Genomic DNA, 27,769 nt, shown 5'->3' with positions numbered 1-27,769 from the left:
GCCCCGCGCGGCGGGGGCGTGCCGGCGAAGACGCGCACGTCACGGGGGCGCGCGCCGAGGCGGCTCACCTCAGCGGCAGACGAGCAGAGACCGTGAGTTGCCCACCGAAACTGTACCGGATTCTTTTTTTTTTTTTGGAGCCTTCTGGCGTTTGGTTTGTGGAATTCGCCGCCACGACGACGCGGAGGACGAGCATAGCCGAGTTGCAATCACAGGTGACTGCTCGGCGATGTGGTATCCGCAGACGCGTCCACGCCGCTCGGAGGTTCTGGTGTGGCTCGGCCGGGCCTCGAATTACGCCCGATGTGGACCCAGCTGCTAGGCGGTGAAACCATGAGCGAATGTGCTACCGTCTTGCTGGAGACGACGGCGGCTGAGCGCGCACGGATGCGGCTTCCGCTGCTGTAGAGCCTCCTGCTGATTATCCCTCCGCCACCCGGCCGTTTTTTTTTTTTAAAGACGCATTTTAATGTTTGCATGTGGGTTCAGTCTCCGGTGTCATTCGCCCACTTCGACTCTAGAAGGGAGGGACTGCTGTTGTCAATTAGTTTTCATTTTATTTTTTTAATTTAGAATTTTTTTTTTTTTGTAATCATCTTTATAGACTCTGTTGCTTGAATGGGCTTTTTGGCAAGCGAAGGACACAATCCGAGGAGATAAGAAAGGACATCAGTGGGAACCTGGCTCTCCACCAGCACCTGGGGACCCCAAATTAACAGGTAGGACCAAGTGCTTCACACATCTTCATCTGCACTTTGTGTTCTCTTTGCTGCTCATACTGTTAAACGCCGAAGAAATGCACACTCACTTGTCCAAATAATGTGTGCAGGGTTTCCTAAATCATATTTTGGGACGTATTGACATTTACCTCTGCTCCGTTACTGAACACCTCGTAGTGAAATGCGGCTTCCGCGGGCTTCTGTTCATTCACTTGAATGCAAATTGCTCTCAGTCCTCGTCCCATGTTCATGAAGGTGCACACTGCGGCGTCACGCGTGTGGCACGGTGTTCGTCTTTCACGTCCACGCGGGCCTCCTTTCTTTCCTCGACCGAGAAAGCGCAAAACAGGAAACACCATAGCTGTGAGGGCATGGTCCCCGAAATGCAAGCGGCACACAAAGAATGGGCCGCATTGATATGCCGTGCAGGCTGCTGTCTGTTGTGACCCGCTCGGATCAACGGGGCCTGCTAGATGACAGGATTCAGCGGGGACAAGGAAGACCTCTGTGCTCAGCCGCAGCCTGGCTCGGCTTAATTAGCACTCTTTTTGGGGGGTTTTTGGTTGGTTTTTTTTTTGCCTTTCATGCAGTTCACCTGCCCTATATGGTCACTGTGGATGTGAGGACAAAAACACCCGCGAATGAAAAGCCTTAAAAAAGTAATTGTGTGTTAAATCGCAAATGGAATGTTGAGGGCGGGGAAAAAAAAATTGTAATTAGGCTTATTTTTCAAAATGGTTCAGCCCTGTTTGACATGTTTGGTCCAAGTGTCTCCAATGTGGTAGCCACCTTCTCTAAAAATAACTCACCAGGGATCGGACATTGTGATTTACTAGTCCTTGTGCAGGGTGTTTCAAACTGGTTATCCTTTGCATTGAATCCGTACCCCCAAATTTGCTATCATTTTCAAAAAGGTTAGTGAGCCCAATACTATACTCACAGGCATATATTCTTTATCCTCAACACAATTTTGTGATTTCGAGTCAAAGGCTGGAAAGAATTAATGGCTTCTCAAGGCACCAGAAGCTGTTGATTGTCCTCCGAAGCCACGTAAGGGGTGCGCTTTGTGCAAACATGCATCTCAAGACTGTTGATCATATTTTCCTTTGCATTCTCCCACCGATAAATGTTTACATTATTGCTCTGCAAAGGCAAGGGCCGCACTGCCGTGTAAACAATTGACGCAAACAGTAACATGTAAACCCGCGAGATGGAAGCGCCGCGCTTCTTCACCCGTCACGACAAAATGGACTTGTGAGACTTAAGTGTGCAGCCAGCAGGGGCCTTTCTGTTTATTGCCTTCGGTCATCATTTCTGTATGCGGTTCGTGCTTGATGTGCTTACCGTGTATTTGTACGTCGCGTTCAATTTGCTTCCCAACATAGCCCTGGCTCGCTCCAGTGTGTCTTGTTGCACTGCAGCAACATTTTGCAAAGCTAAATGTGGGACAGACTCAAGTTTTGGCTGGTGCTTTTTTTTTTTTTTTTGCTGGAGAACACATACGAGATAAACAAATTGGACGCCACTGTGCTCAAATATCTGCGGTTGCTTTCCTTACAAAACAGAAAGAGCCTTGCGCGTCCTACGAGGACAATGAAGTGAGCGTTTCCAGGAAGCTCCCATGTGAATGAAACATCTGCTTCAAATGCTATTGTCCGCATCTTACCCGTGCCTTCAGACCTCACTCAGCCTATTAGCAATGGCTTCATTAAGGAGGCTGGAGATGGGCTGAACTCTCTCTGATCACCTCTCCCCGGCTCACCACCCTGGCTGAGAGCGGGTGACACCGGCCGGGATCAATGGACATTTGTTTGGTCTTCTTCTCGAATAGATAAAAGGTAAAAGAAAGCACAACTGCCCGCAGGGCCCGCCGGCCCACCGCCACGTACCTCCCGCAATCCTGCGAAGATTAAAAGAAGCGTTTCATGCATCTTGAATAGAAAGCGTGATACAGACAGCGGGGGTGGGAAGCAGCCGTTCAGCCGGCCACTGAGAATGACTGACATTAGCACCCCCCCGCCCCCCACACACACACAGCTCCCTCTTCTGTGGCACACTTCCCCACTGTTGTTCTGCTACATGCATTGGAATCGCGCACGGCCGTTTGGCTTGCATGCACAAACCTGGACCGCCTCACAAAGGGGATCCGGAGTGCGAGCCGTCACTGAAAAATGGAAGAACTCATTTAGACTGTATTTTTGGGGACTGTAAGTTGCTCCGGTGTATAAGTCGCAACAGTCAAAATATGAGTCGCGGAGAAGAAAAAAAATACATAATAAGTTGCTCTGGGGTATAATTTGCATTATTTGGGGAAAACGGAGACCAAGAGCAGCTCAGGCTCGCACCCGAAATGCCCGTCTCCCGAATAGTGGCTGCGTTCGGAAATGTGCTCCGAGTGTGCAGTGCTTCGCTCCCGCTGTTTGAAAACTCAGAACTTTGTTCAAATGTGCCGTTCAGTTCTTCAACGTTTCCCAAAAAAATGAGTGCTGGATCCAAGTTTGTCAGGCACTCCAGATGGAAACAGTCCAGGCGCGAGCTGCTGATTGATTGACAACATATGCTGCATTTTTCTTTTTAGTTTAAAATGGCTTACCTTAACTCGATTCCTGCGTCGTATCGTGGCCCAAGATAGAATCGCGGTCAACGTGCTGGGTTTCGGTGCTGGAAATCAGTGTTGCGGCGTAAGGAAGCCGCATGATCAACTTGCGATCTGTCACATATTAGTTGCCAGGAATGCTTCTACAATTTGATTTTGTGCTTGATTTATTAATTTTTTTTATTTTGGGGGTTGCGGTGCTGCGCGGGGGGTTGACAAATACTTTTGGTGGATTACCACTGGTGGTAGTGCACCAAATGTATTTACAACACGCCAAAAGAAAGTCAAAACGATTTAGGGGTCCTTTGATTTTGGGTGCCAGTCGGCGCTCTAATTCCAAAACGTTGCAATAAGGTCAATTGAAATGAAAAGCTCAGCATTTATTTTCCAAAGCGAGAGCCACGACAGAAGGCTGACGGAGCCGCGTGTGGCTCCGTTGCCACGGGTTTTAGACTCCCGCCGTGTGTTTTTCAACGGCAACCATATACCTTCTTTTTAAAAATAGTTTTACGCTCGCCGTCGGCGGCGCGACCATAATGAAACCAAGACGCCTGTTCTCACGTCGGAGAATTAGGTCTGCTCTTTTCGGGTTGGCAATTTGTGTGGCTGCGCTGACGCTTTGGCCAGGGCGAGACGGCGGCTGACAGTGACGAATGAGCGCCTCGGTGTCAGCATTGGACTTTCACGCTCAGCTGATGCCAAGCAGCCCATGATGGTTGTTGTCACTGTCACAACCGACGGGGAGGGGGCGGGGTGGATGAACGGCGATGCGCGCGTGTGAGAATACACAAACGCACAAGAGACGCCGCTACAAAACTTTTGGCTTCTTCTCTCTCGGGTTCGCTCTCAGGAAATCCACTTTTTGTTGTTGCCGTTGTTGTTGTTCTGGCCTTGATATTTGCCGCATGCGTGTCCTCCATGCCTGAGAGAAAACAGTTCGTGTTGCTCCAACCGTTCATCCACGGCGCTCCAAGGCCGGAGCGTGTCCTTTTGGTGACAAATGCAAAGACCCCTCTTCAGCCCCAATGTGTTTTGCACAGGTAGCGGTCGGCACGTAAATGTCAGTGGCCGGCACTGAACTTTACTGCACGCTCCTATCCACTTGGCCCGCAGCTTTATCATCCTGGTGGGAAAAAAAATGAAGCCCATGCCGTGCCCTTCATGAGTCACGTTCGCACAATCTTTAAACTACCTGAGGTGGAGCACAAAAAAAAAAAAAAAAAAAATTAAATTAAAGAAAAAATTGCGGGGAACTTAAAGATGCACGAATGTATAGACACAGAGTTTGGCATTTGAGGAAGAAAGATGTGGGTGGTTTTGTCAGCCTAATTAGCCCTGCTAAGGGAGTGTAACCTTGATCACACGCTAGTGGCAAAGCAGATTTCTCGCTGGGATGTCTGTTAGTGCGTATCACTCGGAAAACGGCTGCCGGGATTGGATGGGGACGCTGGGGCCGGTCGGGTGGAGGGTTCGCTACTGGCCTTCCAGGACATGGGAAGAAAGCAAAGCGGAGCTCCCCCAGCGCCCGCGTAAAACCTTCCAGTTCCATTTGGGCTCCCACTCCAGGGACTTGGAGGCAAGGAACGGAAGAGGCCATTTCAAAGCCTGCAAGTCAACAGGATTATTATTATTATTTTTTTTTTTTTGCGCTGCTTTCCACCTCCCAGGCCTTTCGTGCAGGTTGAACACTCGGACCGGGGATCACACCGAACATCCTGGACGACCAATGCACATTTTTGGTCTGCCTGACGCTTCCTCTTCCTTCCCATTGCCAATTTTGTTGACGACCAAATATCAGAATTGATTTTTTTTTCCCCCAAAGGTCTCTCCAAGACCGCCCCACGGATTGCCTCCTTGACAGCTTTTTTTTTTTTTTTTTTACAAGACTTTGACAAATCCAAAGGAGGCAACGCCGTATTGATCCTCCGGCTGACATCATCACTAACATGAACAATTTCCCCCGGGGAGAAGAATTGGGTGGAACTCGTCCATTTCATTACGGCTTGAAGCGTCCACGGTGGGCTCGATATGCTCCAGATGTAAACGGTTGTCCCACTTAGCCCTCGCCCGTCCCTCTGTGCCAATGACCCTCCCCGTTTCTCCCGCTCTCCATTTAATTAACCCATTGATCAGGGCGCACATAAATTACCCTTCCAGAACGGCCTTTAGAGACGACTCTGCCGCTTCCTTCACGCCTCTCACTATTCTCGCAATTTGCTGCCGTCTAGCCAGCGAGGTCCCTCGGCCAAAATGGGCCTCAGTTCTCTCGTGATTAGCGGCAGAAGATATTTCAAATATTTCCGTTTTTTTTTTTCCTCTCTCTCTCTTTCCTCCCCAAATCACCGTCGAAAGGTTGAAGATGGTGGACATGGGATTTGAAGCAGCGAGGAAGTTGGGTGGAGGTGAATGCCGCTCTTGTACAATCCCCTCGATTCATTCAGCTCGCATAGCGCAACCTTTTCATGGCGGCCCTCTTGTGGCTCAAAAGCTTCACCCCCCGTTCTCTTCCTTCCTCCCCATCTTTTCATTTGGCCTGCGCCTGACTCAAGTGGGACGCTGTGTCTCTGCTCAGAGATTTGTTCAATTAGAAGGATCTCAGAGGTCATTGTTGTCAAGGACCTGCCTTTATATTCTTGTTCCATCCTGCCTCTTTCCTCTTTTTTTTCTTTCTGTTTACATCCAAATCCCCAGGCACGGAATTGGATTTGACTTCAAGCACTGTTGAAGTAGGTATTATGAAGGCAAAGATGTGCTGTTTTGACAGGGAAGTGGAGCCGACGTTAGCTAGCAGATTAGCCGATATGTTTTGCTAAACGACGCAATGAAATCACAACCAAATATTTTCTCGTACTTATGAGAAAACGCCTTCCACAACCCAGACAATGGAGCTTTGGTTTCATTTATTTTTTTTTTCCAGAGTTGAATTCTCTCCGCGTTACATTTCACGTGAACTAGCAGTTAGCGTGGCTTCTTAGTTTTCTCCTTTTTTCTCTTCTTGCTCAGTGTGTCGCATGATGAACTACCCCTTGCCCTCCTTGAAAGATTTAGTGTAGCTTGGAGCTAACAATCCACAGCTTGTAGCTAAGTTAGCTTAGCGTCTAGCATCCTCCCGGTAATGCTTAAGCAGCTGGCAATGGACAAGGTCAATGTATCAAAACACGTTTGTTTGTTTTTTTTAAATGAAAAAAACCAAAATGCTTTGATTTGAACCTTAGCATAGCATATAGGCTATTACAAAGTGCTGTAAATTAAACAAAGATGTATATTCGAACACTTTTAACAATGATGAAACCCTTAATAGCCTGAACTTGAGTATTGTATTGTATCCGTATAAAGTGGTGTTAATTAAGCAAAGCCTATCTGGGGACATTTTGACTGAAAAAGGACAATACTTAAAGCAAATAGCCTATAAAGTGCTGTAAATGTAAACAACTGGGGACACCTTTACTTTAGGAGGAAGAAAAAAAAATGAAACTGCTACAGTTGACATTTTTAAAACCCGCCACGCAGCCTGATATTTAGTGTGCAGTGAGCGCGTTACGCAGGCTGGGCTGCCTGCGTGCAGGCAGACAGACAGAGGATTGGGCACAGAGGAGAGGAGAAGACCTCAGGCGTAGGCTACGTTGCTGTCTTGACTATTTCCCGCCTTTTATTTTGTTTATTATTGTTCAATTCAGTCTTTATGTTTGTGTGTGACAGACGCATGGGATGATTACGCAAATACAGGGCGCAACATTTAATTCCCAATCAAAGGACGATTCCGTATTTTTACGGGACGGCTGGCGACCTCACTGACGTGGCTGATTCGGGGATTACCGCGGATACCACGGATAGGCTTCCTGTCTCGGAGCCCGCCGTCCCTTTGTACAACTACTCGGTTGATCATTCGACCCGTGCTGTGGATTCCTGGGAAACGCATTTTAAAGCGTTCAACATTGAGAAAAAATAAATAAAAGTACGTGTGTTTCCTGGTACCCTGAGCATTTTGTGTCACCCGCTGCTGTTGTGTGGACGATAGCGGAAATGTTCTTTGGGGGGGGGGGGGGTGAAGAGCGGTCTTCTTTGTCGTCTGGCCACATTAAGTCGCCTAAGTGGCTCTCCCGGCTGCCGCGGCTCGGCCTGTCATGCGCACGCAGGTTTACTAGCCTCGGGTGCTTTTCACTGTCGCTTGTCACTGCGGCATGAGGGTAAATATGTTTTTGGGAATAATCGGCTCTGCCAAGTGCCTCCGCTACACCCCCCCCCCCCCCCCCCCCCCCCGGAGTCTTGCCTGGGCAACAGTTGCGACGCTGTTACATTTGGTCACGTCAAAGCCTTAATTCAAGGTCAGTCACGACAGATGCGGATTTGCGGGCCCAGCGCTGAGAACAAGTTAAATATGACTCTTCCAGGCGTGAGAGGAGAATGCTCCCCGGGGCTTCCACCGGGCCAAGGTGAGCGATAAAACTATCAAACAGGCAGTGGTGCCTTTCGATGGTGAAAATTGGAGCACCAATCGCAAAACTGCGGTACTCTTGCTTACCCGTCTGTCCTCCTTCGCTCACATTTTTCTTCCAAAGCCAACGTTGGAAGCAGCACAAACAATGTGGATCAACAGAATCGATCCTTTTCGAACAGGACATATTTACGGGTACTTGTTGCTGGGTAGCTGTTGCGCAGTGCAAATATTTATGTCCAAAATCCTGTATTTACAATACAATACTGCAGTAGTTGGAGATTTCCACAATTTGTATTGAAAACAAGCTGCTAGCTTAATGAGATCGATAGCACATGATGGGAAAATCATACCTAACCCTTTCTTAGTCCATGTCTAAATACTTTACACGTGCTCCCAGTCAGCTGTCGAATCGATTAAAAAAAAAAAAAAAGATACTGGTCTCAAAATTCACTGCATGGCTTTGGTCCTGAATACAGTAATTCAAGAAATGCTAATGGTCCCAGTCGGGGTTCTGAAGTCAGCAGACTCATGTCAATTAGTGCAGCAGTCCCCAAACTTTTTTGCCCCACGGACCGGTTTCATGTCAGACAATATTTTCTGGGACTGGCCTTTGAAACCTGCATGAAAACTGTGGTATTTTCGAAACATAAGAAAGACGAGCCATGACACGAGAACGTCCTATCTGGCCGCAAAACTCTCTGGTTGCTATGGGAACGTTTAAACGTGCCTTCAAAATAAGATACAGCACAAATACAAAGTGCATGAAAAATACGACTCACCATCGCCGCATATCATGCAGAGTGGGCTTAGTGGGTGGCAATCTCCTGTTGCGATAAATCCATATTTTAAGTAGGACACCTGCTTCTGTCTATTAAAGGTAGCCTTCTTTTTCTTGAAAGTCATAGGCTGCTCTTCTGTCTTCTGGCTGGGCCTTTTCCCCTTCCCAAAGAAACTTTCCAAAGACGTTTGTTTTTGACTCATTTTGCTAGCTCCTGGGGGTTTTTTTAGCGGTAACCTATCACCTGACCGAGAAGTGCACCTTGATCTGCGTAAAGAGTGACATACTGTAGATGGATGTAACAGAGAATCTGGTCATTTTTCAAAATAAAACATCTTTCAGATTCCGAAATGAATAAAACGGAAGTAATGTTAGTAATTTATTCTTTCTGTGCGGCTTGGTACCTAATGACCCACGGACCGGTACCGGTTCGCGACCCGGGGCTTGGGGACCGCTGAATCAGTGGAGTTCAGTGTTCAAAGTAAACATGGTGCATCAGCATTTAGCTTTAATGCTGCACGCACTTTTTATTTCTCGACTTACCTTTTAAATGCCTTAAATTCTTCATTTTTCAAAACTATCTTGAATTCTTTTGCCTTTAAATATTGCGTCTACATTTCGCAAAGCACATTGAGTTACCTTATACGTGAAATACGCTCCATCACCTAAGCTGCCTTGCCTTTGCCTTCGGCAACTGGTGTTCAAACACAAGTGGTGCAGCGATACATTTCAACATTCTGTATGACAGTACTCGCATTGCTTATATTCTTTATCCTCTTTGATTTCCTGAGAGGCGGCAGGTTGTGGAGGCAGATTTTTTACGTCCTGGTACCGCTACACGTCAACGCTACCCGTCCCACGCCTCTCTTCTGGCAGGACTCCACTCGTGCACGCATCAGCGTTTGAAGATCTTTAACTTGTCAGTGCAGCGAAAACTGCAGAGACCAGCCTGCAAATCGGAAAGATCTCATCGCTGCATTGACCTCATTCTTCACCTGTGATTTAATTTCACGCACACCAACGTGCACGACACCTTCGAGTGACGCGTTTAACGACAGGTTCCGCGGATATGGCGATGAGCGATGGCTTTCCGAGTGCCTGTGGATTAGCGCTCAGCCGCTCACCTCGAGGGGGAATGCCAGAGACGGCGGATGCGGGAGATGGCGGGAGGAACTTGCGAGGTGGCTGAAAAATGAGCACGTGTGGGACGGCAAAGGGAATGCAGGATGAGGGGAAAAAAAGAAAAAGAGCTGAAAGGGAGAGTTTTGGTGCATGGGTGGAAATGAGGAGGAAAAAAAAAAGCAGGGAGGGGGCGAGGCTGCGGCAACAAGATGAGACTCTTAAAGCAAGAGGGAATGGACAAAGCTGCAACGCTGGATAAAAGCCTGTGATGGAGATTTGATACTGTGAAAGAGACAGAGAGAGTGCATTAGGGAACAAAACCATGAATGATGCATCAAAGGTTCCTCTGTTTGAGTTATTGGGGCTGAGACGGTGCCGGGCGCTTGAAAGGAATTTCATCCCCCAAAAAATAAAAAGGCGAGTGTGTCAACACAAGAGAAATGGAGGATCACCAAGGATGGCGGAAAGACTAAGAAAAGATTGAGTGAAGGGGAACAAATGTCAGTGTGGAGGGGCTATTACTGGAAACACACACACACACACACACACACACACACACACACACACACACACATTTTATATATATATATATATATATATATATATATATATATATATATAATTTGTGTCTAAGTGCGAGAGAGGGAGAAATATGAGTGTGCAGTTTGAGAGAATGTGTGATGTGAGGTATGTTAGAATGAGTAACGTTTGAGAGTGTGTGGCTGAGAGAGAGAGAGAAAGAGCGCACGAGAGAGTAGTTTGAGAGAATGTGTGGATAACACGTGAGTGTTTGTAGCGGTACATAGTGTGAGTAAGGTTTGAGATTGTGTGTGTGAGTCTGTGTGAGAGAGAGCGATAAAGAAATGTTTGTTTATGTGGTGTGAGAGAAATGTGAGTGTTAGCGTTTGTGGGAGAAATTTGTGAGCGTGTGTGTGCAAAGTGAAATAATCCGTGCATGTAGTGTGAGATGAAATGTGAGTGCAGAGTGTGAGAGAAACGTGAGTGTGTGTGTGTCTTTTTGTGTGAGAGGGAAAGTGAGAGCGAGAGAGAGAGAGAGATAGAGATAAGATGATTAAAACTGAAGTTAGGTCATTACTCTTTCAACCTCTCCTCCGTGTGATTTGATCTAATTATACACACACCCAGACACATATTTTCTCACAACTTCCTCACACACACACACACACACACAAAAACGTTACGCACAAGCACATTTAATTTGCTCGGACTGCCTTGACTTGTGACTCATATCCACTCAAGGCTCAGAGTTTGAAATTTGACGGCGATCCCATGACTTTTGTGTGCACCCCCCCCCACCCCCCGCCAATCATCTTTCAAACTGGTCGACATGGCTCCTCCACCACGCCACAACCCCGCGCAATAATGACAAGCCTTTCGCTCTACTCGGCAACATTCGGAAAAGTTGGAGCGACAATGGCGCAGCGTCCTGTTAAAAGTCAGGCCTTCAAAATAAAAGCACATCAGAATCTGAATTGTAGCTCTTTGTCAGACTGCATAATAGAGTTTTACAATTGTTTTTAATCAGAGATGCAAGTAAACTTTTGAAAATAATTTTTTTGCACTGATTCCAAACCTGCCCTTGTTTTTTTTTTCTCCAGAACATCATGTTTTCAGTATGATAATATCAAATATATTAAGTAATGAAGTAATGAATTAAGGGTTGGGTTCTGCGACAGCTGGATTTTTTTCTTTTTTTCTTTTGGAAACGTCAAAGCTATACGGAATCCTCTTCCGTATTACGGAAGAGGATTAGGGCCAATGAAGAAAGAAAAAATAAGGTTGGCAAGATTCTCACTTTAATCTCAGAATTCTGACTTTATTCTCAGAATTCTGACTTTAAAGTGAGAATTCTGACTTTCTCCTCAGAATCTGAGAATAAAGTCAGAATTCTGAGATTAAAGTCAGAATTCTCACTTTAAAGTCAGAATTCTGAGATTAAAGTGAGAATCTTGCCAACCTTATTTTTTCTTTCTTCATTGGCCCTAATCCTCTTCCGTACAGCTATAAATTACAGCACATGGTAAAATCCATTCTAAATCTCCATAAAAATCGGGATGTGCTAGAAAAAAAGTCGAGACACTTTTTACAATTTGCTGTTGACTTGTGTAAGTGGCAAAAATCTGCATATTTGTTTTTGCCTTTTTTTTTCTTTTTACACTTTTTTTTTACACCGCAACACATTACAAAATAAGATAAAAAATAATGACATTCAAATGTTCCCCCTTCCCTCCCCTCCAAAACGGCTGTTTTTTGTGGATTTATCTCTTTTGTAAAGTGAAACAAGTACAATAGGACAAAGGATTGGAAAACGGTAAAATGTTTTCCTTTGTTTTTTTGTTGGCATGACAGTGAGGGAGGTCCATTGCCCCAAAACACAATTTCATTCATCACGGTTGCATTTTTTAAAATTAATTGGCCAGATAATCTGTTTATCAGAATTTTATTCTGCCAAATATCGGAATTGGCCTCAGTAATATCACACCCGAATAATAACAGTCACCGTCAAACAATTTGGAAATCAATTTTCAAAGGCCACCACGTAGCCAAAATAAGTGTTCTTATATTCCGTTTTTTTTTTTTAATTTAAAAAGTCTGACCTGAAGCAGGATGTGTTACGCCGTTGTTGTTAATAAACCCCCCGCACAAAAGGCCAGGTTCCACTATGTTGATGATGCCACATTCTTCCATTTTGGATTGTATGGGAGAAGCCTCCGAAAGATTGAAAGGGACAAAGTCATGCATGCAAATGTAAATGGAGGATCCTTGAAGACCCGTGCGTCTCTATTTTTACATCGCCCGCCTACAATGCAAGAGCACAGTAGATCCCCTCTTCGCTCAAGGGCACCATGCAAGGACATATCAAACATGCACTTAAGTGTGCTTTTGTGCTAGCATGCTAACATGCGCGAGGATGCGCATGGACGCTCTCAGCGTGAGCAAGATTGTGACAGCACAAGCCGGGCTGTTTTCAACCCTGCGTCCCTTTTGCTGGAAACGAACCCAATTGCGCTTCCGCTGTTACTATTCCCGCCATTTTATTCTGTCATCAGCACGCCGCGCGTACTCGGGCACCGTTGCAGCTGCTCTGCATATTCATCAGTGGGGCGTGTGCCAAAGCCGTGGCAGCACTCCACGCCTAACAGCAGGCTAATGCAGCCATTTAAATACTGCTTCGACTCCCCCCTCCCCCAACCTCCACTGCACCGCCCTCTGCTTCCTGTCTGCTCCAATTTACTATACATAGACATGTAATGTGCATTTAATGTCATTTGGAGGCAGACAGACCGAAACAGACGGAGAGCGGCGCAAAGGCCAATTGCGAGTCCTCCCCTGCCAAAACAGTGAGGGCGCACAAGGTCGCTAGCGGGGAGGGAGTTGACGATGATGATGAGGAGAAAGGAGGAAGAGTCCGGGCGGGCGGGGGCGGGGGGCAGCAAAGGTGAGCCGCCGCACCCCGTGGCGGCCTTGATGACTCAGTGGTGGAAGCCTGCATAATTGGAGGCATGCTCGGGGGCCCCCCGCCACAGTTAGACCGACGCGCACATGAAATATTCAATGAGACATTTTGGACAAGGCAAAAAGGGCAACGGTGTCCAAATATATGAAAGTCCACTTTGGAGTGGCGCCGTGTATCTGTGTTATAGTGACGTGTATTAAGTGTTAGAAAGAGAGATGGGCACCTTTAATGTTGAAGGGGGCCACAAGTTTTCATCAGTGCTACTGGGGGGGTCGCATAGTGCGCCATGGGTTTCTCAACTAAAACTCTGGATTTTTAAATCAGGACAAAATCATAATATATTTCGGTTTTTATAATCCATTTTTCAGTCCTCACCCAACAACAAAGGGTTTTGAAAAAAAAATTACAATTCAACGGTGGCACAAAACTGTTGAACAGGAAACTAATGTTCAGTCCATTTTGTAATTTTTTTTACCCCACGAAAGTCCACTCACATATTTGTCCTGCATATCGTTCCCCCAAAATATTAGGCCTCAGGTTGAAGTATAGGACAGTATAAGTCCCACTGTCATTGCCAATAGGCTACGTCTGCCATCTAGGGGTGATTGGTGACATTACAACTTCCAACTAGCTGACCCCTGTATATTTGCAGTTTACAACCCACATATTCACATATTTGCACATTTTTGTTTTCAATATTTCCTTCTTTTTTTAACAGTTTATATGGGATCCCCCCGACTCCCATTTCTCTGCGTTTTGTGAAGAATTTGGGTTAAAAAAAAAAAGAATAAAAACGTTTTTTTCCGGGGTGAATGAAGGGGCCCCTTAACATGGTCCGCCAGTTAGTCATCCGTGCATGAGAAGCAGGTGGGTAAATGGTGAATCTAAAATAATACTTTTGATCAATCTCTATCACTACAAAACGAAATAGTTTTGATCGGCACAACCAATCAGAGATAGAAATATCCATTCATCCATCCATTTTCCGAACCACTTCACCCTCACAAGGGTGGTGCTGGAGCCTATCCCGGCCGTCTTCGGGATGTAGGCAGGGGACACCCTGAACCGGTTGCCAGCCAATCGCAGGGCACACACAGATGAACAACCATCCACACTCACACCTCAGGACAATTTAGAATGTTCAATTAGCCTGCCATGCATGTTTTTGGAATGTGGGAGGAAACCGGAGTACCCGGAGAAAACCCACTCAGGCCCCGGGAGAACATGCAAACTCCACACAGGAAGGCCGGAGCCGGAATCGAACCCACAACCTCTGTACTGGGAGGTCGACGCACTAACCACTGGAGCACCAGGCCGCCCAAAAACACTACCAGAACATCAAATTTAAAAAACAGAAAATCTTGCATTACCGTTCAGAAATGTAATGATTATATTTATACATGATGTACACAATAAATATGTAAATAATGGTTTATAAATGTTGCCAGTATGTATTCACAGTTAAATATGTCAGGCCAAAACAGACTGCCTTAAAAGATATATATTTATGTTAAGTGAGGTCTAGAACCACTGTATTACCCGGAGTACCCGGAGAAAACCCGCGCAGGCCCGGGAGAACATGCAAACTCCACACAGGGAGGCCGGAGCTAGAATTGAACCCGGTACCTCTGCATTGTGAGGCGGACGTGTGAACCAGTCGCCCACCTTGCCGCCTGAGAAAGAAATAATGTTGACATTAATGTGGGTGGGCTAGCTGGCCCTGTTAGACAAATTTGGAATGAGATTGGTTCGAGAAACATTGTCGTTGCTGCTATAGTTGAAATCACCTGGGCAGATTTCGATTGACCTAGCAACATCTCAGGGCTGAAATCTGATTGGATAAAAAACAAACTTCCACCTACCCAGACTGGAAGCGTTTATGTTTAGCAAATCTGAGATTGTGTATTGTATTGCGGATAAATTTATTGCTTGTTAAAAAAAATTGAATGGGGAAAAATATTGACAATTTAGAATCGTTTTGCGGCCTTGGTGGACCAGCTCGGATGCCTTGTCAACAATTTGTTCACATAAACGGACTTTGTTTTGAAGAAATCTAAAGGCATTATTTTCCCTCTAGTTACTTCACCGAGCAGCTATTTTGCGAGCCCCGCTGGGCTCTTTTTGAAAAATTTGGGATGGAGAACAAAGTCGACACTACCTACGATGGCTCTTTATTTATCGAAGTGCGGCGCCGGCCGTTTGGGAGCCTCGCTGGCTCCGACGCGTTTGGGCCTCCGCCGTGAATAGTAAAGAGCGCGTTGGAAGGAGAGGACAAACGCAACGTGATTCGCTCCATCAATCCCGTTCGTCTGGCGCTCGGAGCTGATGCATGGCTGCCGCACGTTGATCGCTCCCTCGCCATTTATCTCAATCAGCGTGCTTGTCTGTTAGCCATCCAGCTTTAGAAACCTCGGCGAGTCAGACAAACGAGGAAGACACAGCCGGTTTATTGGCACAATAAAACACCAGGCGTGCGTGTTACAAGCGCCTTGTTTCGCAAATGGTTCGCGGTGGTGGTTTTAAAGTTGAGAGGGTGTAGCAGACAAACAAGCTTACTTTGGATGCACTCAAAAGTCGAGGGGGAAAAAAAAATCACAATCTTCGGAATTTGACGGAGAGCGTTAGCCGAATGGCCCATTTTGTCTGATTAAAAAGATTTTCCAAAGTGAAGCTTCAATGTCCTGGAACATATTCCACCGGATTATCATTGGGATTTTTCACACCGTGACAATGAGGCGTTCTAAAGCGGGAAGGCTAGAGTGAAGCCATATGCTGACTGTGCAGTCAGATTGAAGTAAAATAAAATAAAGCCCCATCCTTGGTCATCCATCTTTCTCTGCATAATTTACCTCTAACAACGTAGCGCTCTGAAGCATGCAGTGGGTGGAATATATCTCACTGGGTGGTCGTGTGACATCCAGTGTTCTAAAAGGGTGTGATTTTTCATGACTGTTAATGTTTGGGTTGTTTTTGTTTTGACTTTAGATATTTTTCAATTAAGTTCGTATCCATCCATCCATGTCCCACACTGCCCGCACACAAGTCAGTAAGTTAGTATTCAATCGTTTCTAACGCAAGTTAGGTTTTTCCAATTTGTATTTTTTGAACATGCTTCTAAATTAGTTTTTATTAGCTTCAGTATTAGTTTTAGTTTTTTTCTATACATGGAGATTATGAAAAAAAAATACGGAATACCTAATGACAATGCTTATTCAACGTTAGTTTTAGTTATATTGTTAGTTTTCGTTCGCTATTAATAACCTTGCTGACAACGTGGTGCTCTAAAGTAGCCACGTCTGCACGAAGCCCGGTCTACAAGATGACTGTTACGTTGAATTTTTCTTTTCCCTCCCTCTTCTGCCTTCCCTCAGTGACCTGCAAGCACTCACGGCCGACAATGAGGCGCTCTATAGCTGGAGAATGCATTTCATCCCCCCAAAATCTGAAATGGTGAAAAATAATTGAACTCTGTATCCCCGCAAGTGAGCGCCACATATTTTGCAGGATTTTATTGCGCACATCTTCATGGCCCGAGGCCAGTAACCTTGTACGCTCGTCTCTAAGTAAAGAGACCCGCATGCAAGTGTTGCACAAGTGGGTTGGTCAAATTGAGTCTCCATCTCCGAAACACACACGTCGCTATCGATCCTCGCAGTGATCCTGCATGCTTTTCCTCTCCCATGTGGTCGTCAGCGTATGTGATAGCTCTCCAGTGATCTTGACGTTTCAGTACAAAGGAGAGGGAGATCTCCACGGCAATGTCACTGCCATATTGGATGTGGAAAAGCAGCGCAATGGTTCAATGAAGCCTCATTCATTCCCTGCTTGGAGATTGAGCAAGCGTTTGCATCTCAAAGCCCGTGCGTGCGTGCGTGCGTGCGTGCGTGCGTGCGTGCGTGCGTGCGTGCATGTGTGTGTGTGTGTGGCTGCACTCATCCGGAGCGTCAGGCGTCATGTGTGTGCTGAACCGCGACACTGCGGAAATAGAAGAGGAAAGAAGGGATGAAGAGAGGGGGGGGGCGTTCAGGTGGTGCCGGCTGACAGATTAGCGGCGAATGATGAAAGTGCTCACACAAGATTTAAAGCGACACTCCAAGGTGAGCTCGTGTAGGACAGAAGGAAAGCATGACAAGGATTTTGTGGGGATGAGACGCCAAGATAGGAGCGAGATACGAGATGACACATACAAGAACCCCACTAAGTCCCCTTCACTTTTATGTTACTTGTCACTGGGTTTGGAATAAATGCATATGCCTTTTTTATGATAGTTAATTGGAAGTATATTTTTAACAGTGACATTTAAAAATGAAGTTTAATTTAAAATAACATACTGACAACCTTTTTTGGCTGAACCTATTCTTTTTATTTTAAATTGTTTTTTATGGATTTCTTCTTCCTGGTAGTGTTTCTGAATCTAGATAACACTTTGTCAACAGCACAGAGTCAGCGTATGCAACACAACATAAAATCTTTTTTTTTATCTTTATCGTCAAATGGTGTCTCCTCATGTATTTTTTAAAATTAATTATTAGTTTTGTTCCACATACACATAATATAATATCTACATTGGTGGTCCAGTGGTTAGCGCGTAGAGCTGGACACCGGTTCAGGGTGTCCCCCGCCAACTGCCCGAAGACGGCTGGGGTAGGATCCAGCACCCCCCGCAACCCTAGTGAGGATAAAGCGGATCAGAAAATGGATGGATGGATGGATATGTAAATGTGTGTGTGTGTGTGTGTGTGAGTATAGTATATTATATGTACATTTTTTTGAGAGCGAGGGAGAGACATGCATTACTGTTTGCAACACACATAGAGGTAACTCCATTCAAGAGTCTTTGTCTTCTACTCTAAAACTGTGCTGATCTCCAGGGGGGAAAAAAATTGTCAATCATTACACTGCGTTACAAGAGGCCACTTTTCACACCGACCCATTGAAGAACAGTACAATGTCAGATTCCAGTTGATGGCTGAGGACAAAACAAATGAAAGCTGAAATCATTGAGATCAGTTAGCACGGGAAGCACAATGAAAGCATGATCAAACCCGGCAGAATTCAGGTGTGCACGGCTGCAACTCCTCAAATGTAGGTCAGCCGTGCCTTCTGCCACACGCCAACACTGCAGGAAACAAGAACAAACGCAGAAGAACCAAAGACCTGAATAGGACTGAAAACCACAAAAAAAAGAAGAAAAAAAAGAAGCTGGATCGGAAATGTAAGGCGGGTGGATGGTGGGTGGATGATGATCGGTCCATCCATGCAGCGCCCCGCCAAGTACGCTGATACTGGTCTGTGTACGTGCGCCTTTCGAGTTTATATAACACATCACACTGCATAGCTTGGCACGTTGCGTCTATTTATAGCAACACTTTGAAGGAAGTGTGACACACAGACACACAAAAAAAAAGCCTCAGCCAGCCTGCGTGGGCGGTGCGCAATCAGACAGAAGCTTTGTATTCGCGTGTTGTGATCGTGTACTCTCAGCGGACGTCACATTAGGTACGCCTGCACGGATCCAACCGAGGAGCTGTGCCAAAATTCTGCCATTGCAAAGATGAGAATAGTCATGACTTCATGATAAAAATGTGCTCAAAGGGATTCACTTACCGTCACTGAGCCACTTGAGAGCCTCATAGCTTAGCTTTATGGTCCGCTAGCTTTGTGCTAACGCCAAATGGCACCGATGTTGCAGTGCTATCACCCTTTTAATGGATTGACCACACACTGCAGTAGATAATCAACAATACTCGCAGTCATATATTCTTGATCTTCTGCCAAGAATGATGAAGACTAGTGCTCTACTGATACTTGTTCTGCATCTCCATCTTAGCTTTTTTTTTTTTTTTTTTTAAATATGCTACTGATGTCACAGCTGTCGTCTGTTCCGCGTGTATTTGAGCAAGTGTGAGTGTGCGCGTGCGACTTTCACCCTCCTTTGGAGCACAAGAAGGCGACGACGCTCGCACTTCCACTCGTATAAAGGAGTCAATTCGTCAGAGACGTCAGGGGTGCTAACGAACAACCGACCTCTTGCGTGAAGAGATTTTTACAGGCGTGTCATAAAAGTGTGTGGGTTTTTTTCCGCACGTCGAGGTGCTAAATTTAAATCAGGACCAGAAAGCTTAATCCGATGATGTATTTGCTGAGGGAGGGTGCGCTGGTCTCTTCTTCGGCCGTCTGGACCAGCCGATTTGACAGCGTGCCCCGTCACAGCGGCTGCAGCTGTCGCCGTGTTAATTGTTCTCGGTGATGGTCGAGCACACAACGCACTCCCGCCTGTGCCGAGTCATCCACGATTGGGCCTGCTAAGCACCATTTTAACCTTTTAATCGGTGTGCCGGCACACGCGGTTCTGCCGGAATGTCACTGGACTGTCTCTTTATCCACGCAGGAGCAACACAGCACGTATGCATCTGAGTACCCGTGGTGAAGTCTCAGTCTGAGAGTGGCAGTGACTAATGTCAGGCAGCCTTGGTGCTAATTAAAGGCCGCTCACACATTAATTACGGCCAACTGCAGCATTGGGGGGGGGGGGGGGGGGGCTTAATTGACTACGAGATGACGCATCCAACCTTTGCTTGGCTCAAATGATTTGATCTTCATCCAAGTCATTGCAGCCACTTCCGATAACTTGGCTGTTCGCCGTATTGCGACGATTTACTCAACGCGCTCTAACAAGGATTTATTTGGCGGTTTAGGATCAGGGTATATGTTTTGGGTTTTTTTGGGAGGGGGTTGTTTTTTTAATTGAAGAGCAAAACATAAATATGTAACCATTGGCCTCTTTTATACATTGCAGTGAGCATTAAGTGCATTGGGTTCGTATGCTTTGGGAATTTTCAATCGCGTTCGTTTTTATTTGGTTTTGACTTTTTGTTTTTTAAATTCAGTTCGTTTTTAGAGTTCATGATTATTCGTTTTAGCATTTTTTTTCACTAATGCCTCGTTGTAGTTGTTTTTAGTAGTTTTAGTATTAGTTTTAATTTTTTTTAAGATGGAGTGTTTGTTGAGTGCACGATGGAAAATAAAAAAGAAGCTCAGTAAGGATAGTGTAAGCTCAAGTAATATAAAACTGTCAAACAAGTGTTGGACTTTCCTTCATTTGTACGGACGTACAGCAATACCAAAATAAATATTTGAAATGAGCCCCTCAAGCTCATGTATGATATTCATTGACAATGATGAAAACCAAGGACATTTTTACCATAATTATAGTTAGTTTTATTAACATAAGATGCCGTTTTGGTTTGGAAAATCATTTTTGTGAACTGTAATAACCTCGTCGACAGGTCAAGCTTTATCACTGTCCGAAGCATCCATCGCCCTCTGGAGAGACTTTCTCCAGCTTTGAGCAAACACCTGCTCGAGGATTTCACAGTTTTCATCAGTCATGGTCGTAGCAGACCGTCCGCTTTGTGGTTTGTCAAAAACAAATCCTGTTTGGAGAAATTCGCCATGGATCGCGTCAATCGTACGACGCGTCGGAGCGGTGTGTCGGCCAGATCCCTTCTCAAACTGGCGTTGAAAAATGTCTCGCTGACGGCGCTTTTGCAAACGCTGGCCTCGTGTCAATTGGCAAACCACGGGCAAGGGAATTCAATTGTCTGTCCGAATGATACCCGAAACAAAACTGGGGTAAAAAAAAGGAAGTGTGTTGTGGCTTTTGGGACACCTTGTATTCTTATAAAGGCATTGAGTCGCCATTTCTTAAGACTAAAAAAAAAAGAAAGAAAAAAAAAGGAGAATCCAAACGAGTCGAGGGGGGCTGCTCATTTGGCAAAACAAACAAGCATCCCCGCGACTGTAAAACACATCATGCGAGTGACGCGAAAACAAGGGCTTGCTGTGCCTTTGAGCAAGCTCGCCAGTTGCTGCTGAGCTTGGCGGCTGATGGGGGAGAAAGAGAGGAGGGAGGAAGGGTGGGGGAGGGAGGGAGGGAGGGAGAGGCTGGGCTAAACAGCAGGAGACGCAAAATGGTGTGTGATTAACATTGCAGAGTTTGCCAACTGGCTGGCTTCGCCTTGAGGTGCGGACGGTGCAGTAATTGGAAAGAAGAGGCTACACCTTCTTAACCCCAAAATGGAATATATCCTTCGGAAAGAGGAGGCCTGCCTGTTTATCGAGATGTCAAATATTGCACTTTATAAAAATGTCCAGTACAGTCGCAGTTTTGGAATGTCACTTATTTTTGTGCGAGCGTGCCAATGAAAATAATGAATGCATGAATATAATATATATATATGTATATGTATCAGGCGATTAAATTGGTCGGCCGATTAATCGATTAGGCCCAAATACGTGCAAGGTTTTTTATTTTTATATACAGTATATATTTGTACTTCTATGGAGTATTCATTTTTTTTACTCTCCACATTTGAAATCAGGTGTCTGTGCTTTCTATGCCTGACGCTGTCAAACTAGACTTCTTACTTTTTTTTTTTTTTAAACATTCACGGAGAACGTGGAGGTTTCACCTTAGCACGGTGCGGTTACCATGGTGACGCTTTGAATAAGCATCTCAAAACACGTTCCACCTTCGCAGCCCCGTAGCAATGGAATCAGGGTGCGGTGAAATTGATTGCGATGCACGGCGTCACCCGGAGGCGGCCCTGCGACGACAAGAGCTCGGCGAAAGGTCAACCAAAGGTGCACCCACTTGTGCGCTTTTGTGTCACGTTTGTGGACCTACTTTAGAGTGCACAATCCCCTTCTGGAATCTTCCCTTTCAGGTTTTGGCAGCAAAAGCCGAGCTCTCGGGTCCGCCATCTTCGTCCCTGCGTCCCTGCCTCATCAATCACTTATGCTTGCCCACTGCGAGCACACAAGCTGGATCAATTCTGTCTGCTAGATTGAGCCGGTTTGCATTGAAAACCTCAGATGCACCCTGCAAGTTTGCAGTTAGACTGACACCGCATTATAAAATAAAGCTTTGCCCCTTTTTTCTTTTTTTTTCTATTTTTTGATGTGTCTTCTTTCTGCTTGCTTGTCAGCGAGGGGAATGCAAGGAGAACCAAAAGCAGGTGCTGCAGATGCATTTCGGCTGAACGCACTGTACCAAACGCACACCGCGGGTTTTAAGCTTCAATGAGCCCAAACCTCTTTTTTTTTTTTTTTTGGGGTTGTTTGTTTTAGAGGCTAGAGGACACCCTTCCTTCCTGTGCAGGAGAAATGTGGTTGTAAATGGCAGAAATTAGCCACCCGAGTGGGTGAGAGGCCTTAAATTATTCTCCTACCGATACCGGGTATTCTATTGGGCCCATATGAGGCTCGTTTTAAAGAATCGAGTACTCGTGGAGGCTACCGATACCAGCCCCGATCCTTGAGGCAAAAAAAAAAAGCTGGCCTGGAGTAAGTCCTCCTCTGCAGTAGTTGGCGCTCTATGAAGTCTTTTGTTCACAATGTCAATGTCATTGTGTCGAATGAAGTTTATACCTAAAAAAAATACCAGCGGTGTCGGTACTCGGTATTTGTGAGTACTGTATTTTCCGCACTAAAAGGCGCACCTACAAACCTTCCATTTTCTTAAAAGCTCACAGCGCGCCTTAAAATCCGATGCGCCTTGTGTATGGTCATTACGATAATATTTCGACCCCAGAATGGCTCCTTGCTCGAGACATGCTGACAACGGAGAGTTCAAACTTAAGGCGATCGGGTTACGCAGTTGAACATGGAAATAGAGCAGCAGCAAGAGAGTTCAACGTTAACGAGTCAAAGTTATAACTTGCTGTTGGTTACGTGAACTGCGTCGCTGCTTTATTAAATAAGTTTTACTGACATCTGATCGTTCTGCTGGTGTTTCCTTGAGCGTAGCTCCATCTAGTGGAGGCATTGTAGATTGCGTCTTATAATGCGATGCGCCCATTGTATAAAAAAAATTACAAAATAGACCATTCACTGAAGTTGCGCCTCATAATCCAGTGCGCCTTTAAGTGTGGAAAATACGGTACTCAAAAGAGTGAATTCTCATGTTGGTGTCAGGTCTGAAAAAAAAAAAGCTCCATCCCTCCTCAGGACGTTGGATTTTTAAATGCAAACTGTTCGCTTGGCAGTGTGGAAATGGGCAGAAGGGGACTTAAGACGACGGCGTAAAGTTGCTCCGGTGGGTGCGGGTGATGCAATTATGCGCTTAATGGCAACTTTAAATTAGGCAATTAAAGCCGGAAGATAAAGCAAAGAGAGAGCGTGGCAATGGGAAAAGAGCTCTCGCCGCACACTAAACATTGCGAATGGCTGTTCCTGCATCCCGCGCCGTTGCGTAAGCACCCAACAATGTTATTGTGACACTGTAATCTCCTCCTTGCATTTGTGACGGGCTGTGTCACATGAGGATTTGCACCGAAGATTACATGAATGGATGTACAGCTCCCAGGCGCTCATTTGCATGCGCCTGTGCATGCATGTTGCCACAAACAAAACCGCTTAAAATACACCCCCCACTCCCGTATTGTTTACCGTTGACGGGGGAGATTGAGCAATATCTCAACCTTTGGAGTTATATTTACTTTTGGGTGTTAGTGCCGTCCTCGCGCAGGTTACACCGGGACAAGTTTAAATGAATCCAAATTAGGCCCGTGGTGCGTAAAAGCACAGGCGGCGGAAGAGTGAACTCACTCTGCGGGAGGTTCCCCGGGTCACGTGACACCATACCGATGGCCGGATTTATTTTCGGCTCATGCGAAGTCATCACGGTGCTGTGCACCAAAAGGATTTTCCCTTAAATGAACCCAGTTGAGTTTAGCTCGTCTCCTTTCAGGGAAGATGTCGTAAGTTTAGAGATCTCAGCTAATCACTCTCTTTTTTTTTTTCTCGGTCTTGTATCTCAATGCAGGTGCAGACGTCGATGAAATCACCGGGACGGGACCTAGAGGGATGGAACGTAACAGAACCGTGGCTGGGGAAGCGACTGGGACAGCCTTGGCTCGTATTCAGCACTGACCTGGCACCCCCGCGAAGGCCCGCCCTGCGAATCCCCACTCACTGTTTTCGTCAGTCGCCTTTGGACTCCGACTTTTTGCTTATTCCGTAAGCAGCCATGCACCTCTTTCGACTTGCAAGTGAACGAAAAAGACAAACCTCCCTCATGGCAGACTGGTGCGTGTCGCTGGGCCTCGCCCTCCTCTTAAACGTGGCCTGCGGTCAAAAAGTGGAGCCCTCCAATCAACCCGTAGTCACCACCAACTACGGCAAGCTCCGAGGGATCAAGAAGGACCTGAACAACGAGATCCTGGGGCCGGTGGAGCAGTACCTGGGCGTGCCCTACGCCACGGCGCCCATAGGCGACCGCCGCTTTCAGCCGCCCGAAGCCCCGGGCTCGTGGCAGGAGATCCGCAACGCCACCCAGTTTGCCCCGGTGTGCCCCCAAAACGTGCACGGGGTGCTGCCTGAGATCATGCTGCCTGTGTGGTTCACCGACAACCTGGACGTCGCGGCTGGCTACATCCAGAACCAGAGCGAGGACTGCCTCTATCTCAACGTCTACGTGCCCACGGAGGATGGTGAGTGCAGGGCTGCTGGGTGGGAGGGGCGACGGGTAAATGGGGTGGGGGGCGGGACTCTACGCCAAGCCCTCCCCCCTGGCAGTCGGCTCAATCGCCGCTCACACGCGCACAGCTCTATAATGTGGTTGATAGGACTGCAAAGCTGTGATTGGCCAAACACTCTTAAGGGGGAGGGCCTTAGCAGATTGTCATCAATCAAAGAAGTTTCTTAACCCTCATGTTTTTGTTTTTTTGTTTTTTGTTTTTTTTAATAACGCTCCTACAAGAACAGTCGTACCTTGACATACAAGGAAACGAACTCACTGATGTCAACGTGTTTTTGTAGAGTGACACAACCAGGTCAAAATGACCCCTCTCTCCTCTGGCTTCTCGTTACTTATGCCGACCAGATATTCCCCACTTGTGGGGTCGTTGACCCCATACCGAACTAAAATTTCATATTTTCCTTCTGTCCCAAAATGAGACCTGGTAGATGTTCTGTTTGATTGGTGGTGTGAATGCAGCACACAATGGTTTTCTTTAGATCCCGTTCTGATAGGACGGTACGGTGTTCGACTGGTTAGTACATCCACCTCACGGAGCAAAGGTGCAGGGTTTCGATTCCAGCTCCGGCCTTCCTGTAGGGAGTTTGCATGTTGTCCCCGTGCCTGCGTGGGTTTTCTCTGGGTACTCCGGTTTTGTCTCACATTCCAAAAACATGCATGGCAGACTAAATTCGCCCTCGGTGCGATTGTGAGTGCCCTGTGATTGGCAGGCGACCAGTTCAGGGTGGATCCTGCCTACTGGCCGAAGTCAGTTCCGACCCTTGTGAGGAGAAGCAGATTAGAAATTAGATAAATGGAGAGGAGTTCTGATGACGAGTTGGAGACTTGGCATGTCACATGTCCTTCCTCTCTAGTTGAGCCCTGTTTGGGTATCATCCCCTTCCTTGATCGCAAATTTTTATACCGTACAGAGCCTTGTTCTTTCCTCTTTTTGGGAGTTGGAATCAATTTATGATATTCCAATTCATTTTAATTGGGATAACTGGTTAAATTGAGTTTGGAGCTTGGTCAGTCATACCTCTGAGTAGATTTAAGAATCAATCATGCAATGGAGTAGACCCCTTTTAATGCCCCTCGAATCTTCTTCATGTTTGTCATTCAATTTTGGTTCGAACAGTTTGGGGAAGGTCCTATTCTGTCCCCTGCTATCCATCCGTAAATGCAGATAATAAGTTACCACAACAGTTTAGTCGCTGGTTTAATTTAAAATATGTTCATCCATCCATCCGCTTATCTACCGAGCATGCTCGGGCATCTAAATATAAGTTCCTCAAAGGTCAAGTTGCCTCCACCTTTCGACGTCAATATTCACCGATACTGTGGATAGATTTTTTTTTTCAATCTAAATAGCAAAGGTGCATGGGAAACATGTGTCTGTGATAGCAAGAGTACACATCTCTCTATTTGACTTCTTTCTTTTGAGTGCAGACTTGCTCTCGCACTTGCAGTACTCGCCTGCACTTTTTTTTTCCTTCACTGATCACAGAAAAGTCTCCCCTGTGGTCTTTTTTAAAATATCCTGCCATTAGTTCATTGTATTATTTAGAAGCACATTCTTTTATTTGTATTCATGCTGGTTTGAACGTGATTTATATCAGCGGGAGGCTGCCGATCTTACTTCATTCCTTGGAAGGAGATCACGTCAGCAACCTACTCGGACCTCATGTCGGTCCCGAAGAGCGACATGGGAGGCTGCTCTCATCATAGCGAGAGCTGTTCTTCCTGCTCCTGCAGAGTCACGCTGGATTGATGGGAGGGAGGCGACGTCGCAGGGTTTCTGCGTGGGGGCGTGTGTGTCGGGGGCGGGGTCATTCCCAGCTAGCTTGGAACACGCAGACAAAGTACACGCTTCACCCCGTGCGTTCTACTTCCAACCTGAACTGAACTGTAGACTTCCAAAACGGAGGGCATTGCCAACTTTAAGCATAAACAGCAACAACAAAAAGCGTAAACAACAACAAAAACAGCAACCCATTTTGCAGATAGCAGGTGATTCCCATATCCGAAAATGGATTTTGCCATCAAAATCCCTTTCCCAGTCTCTTTTTTGTTGTTTTATAGTTTCCCACGTTTGCTGCTTAAGAAACTGGGAATTTCTCCATTGTGAGATAAATAAAGGTTTTCTTATCTTATCTTATCATATCTTATCTTACGTTATGTTACACAATCTTCAGCATGTCTTAGAGCAGCAGTCCCCAACCTTTTTTTGCCCCAAGGACTGGTTTAATGTCATGCAATATTTTCAGGGACCGGCCTTTAAGGGGTGGCGGATTAATACAACAAAATAATATGAGATGACCTGCATGAAAACTGCGGTATTTTCGAAACAGAATAATAAACACGAATCATGACACGGGGAACGTCCTATCTGGCCACAACGCTCTCTCGTCGCTATGGTAATGTTTAAATGTGCCTTCAAAATAAGATACAAAGTACATGAAAAATACGACTCACCATCGCCTCATATAATGCAAAGTGGGTGCGGTGCGTGGGAATCTCCCGTTGAGATAAATTTAAGTAGGACTCCTGATACTGTCTATTAAAAATAGCCGTCTTTTTCTTGAAAGTTTCCTTGCTGGGCCTTTTCCCCTTCCCAAAGAAACTTTCCAAGATGTTTATTTTTATTTTTTTTACTCATTTTGCTAGCTCCTGGGTTTCATTTTAGCGGTAACCTATCACGTGACCGAGAAGCGCACCTTGGCCTCTGTCCTGCCAAGAGTGACATGCTGTCGACGGATGTAACAGAGAATCCGGTAAATTTTCCAAATAAAACATCTTTGCGATTCCAAAATAAATAAAAAGTACGTTGTTCTAATGTAAGTTATTTATTCTTTTTGTGCGGCCCGGTACCACATGACCCACGGACCAGTACCGGTCCGCGACCCGAGGGTTGGGGACCACTGTCTTACAAGATCAAACTCTGCTTTGGAAACGCCTGACAAAGAATGGGTTAAATCGTTTTTCCTGATTGAGTGTTTCGGGGAGCTCTGCCAGACGATGCTCCGGCATGTCAACCTCTCATCCCAACCTCGTTAGCGGCAGGCTTCCTGGGCGTGGTAGCCGCCTGCGTGCTCATAATTATTCCATCCGCAACGC

General features: G+C 46.1%; 1 protein-coding gene across 5 annotated transcripts in view; it reads left to right on the top strand.

The window, feature by feature from the left end:
- Positions 1-27,769, top strand: part of nlgn2a (neuroligin 2a) — a 73,824-nt gene continuing 46,055 nt past the window's right edge. For 3 of the 5 annotated variants that reach the window (XM_086105072.1, XM_086105071.1, XM_086105068.1), the window contains exons 1-2: positions 27-719; positions 23,960-24,626. In XM_086105072.1, coding sequence (XP_085961198.1) covers positions 24,164-24,626 — 463 coding nt within the window. In that variant the 5' untranslated portion in view covers positions 27-719; positions 23,960-24,163. Of the gene's footprint in view, positions 720-23,959; positions 24,627-27,769 lie in introns of all 5 variants that reach the window. The other 2 variants (XM_086105070.1, XM_086105069.1) reach the window with 2 other exon arrangements.

Source organism: Hippocampus guttulatus, chromosome 2 (assembly GCF_054856545.1).
Source record: "Hippocampus guttulatus isolate MCC_2025c chromosome 2, RoL_Hgut_1.0, whole genome shotgun sequence".
Taxonomy (NCBI): Eukaryota; Metazoa; Chordata; class Actinopteri; order Syngnathiformes; family Syngnathidae; genus Hippocampus; species Hippocampus guttulatus.
Note: the sequence above shows the minus strand (reverse complement) of the source record. Positions and strands in the feature narration are given on the sequence as shown.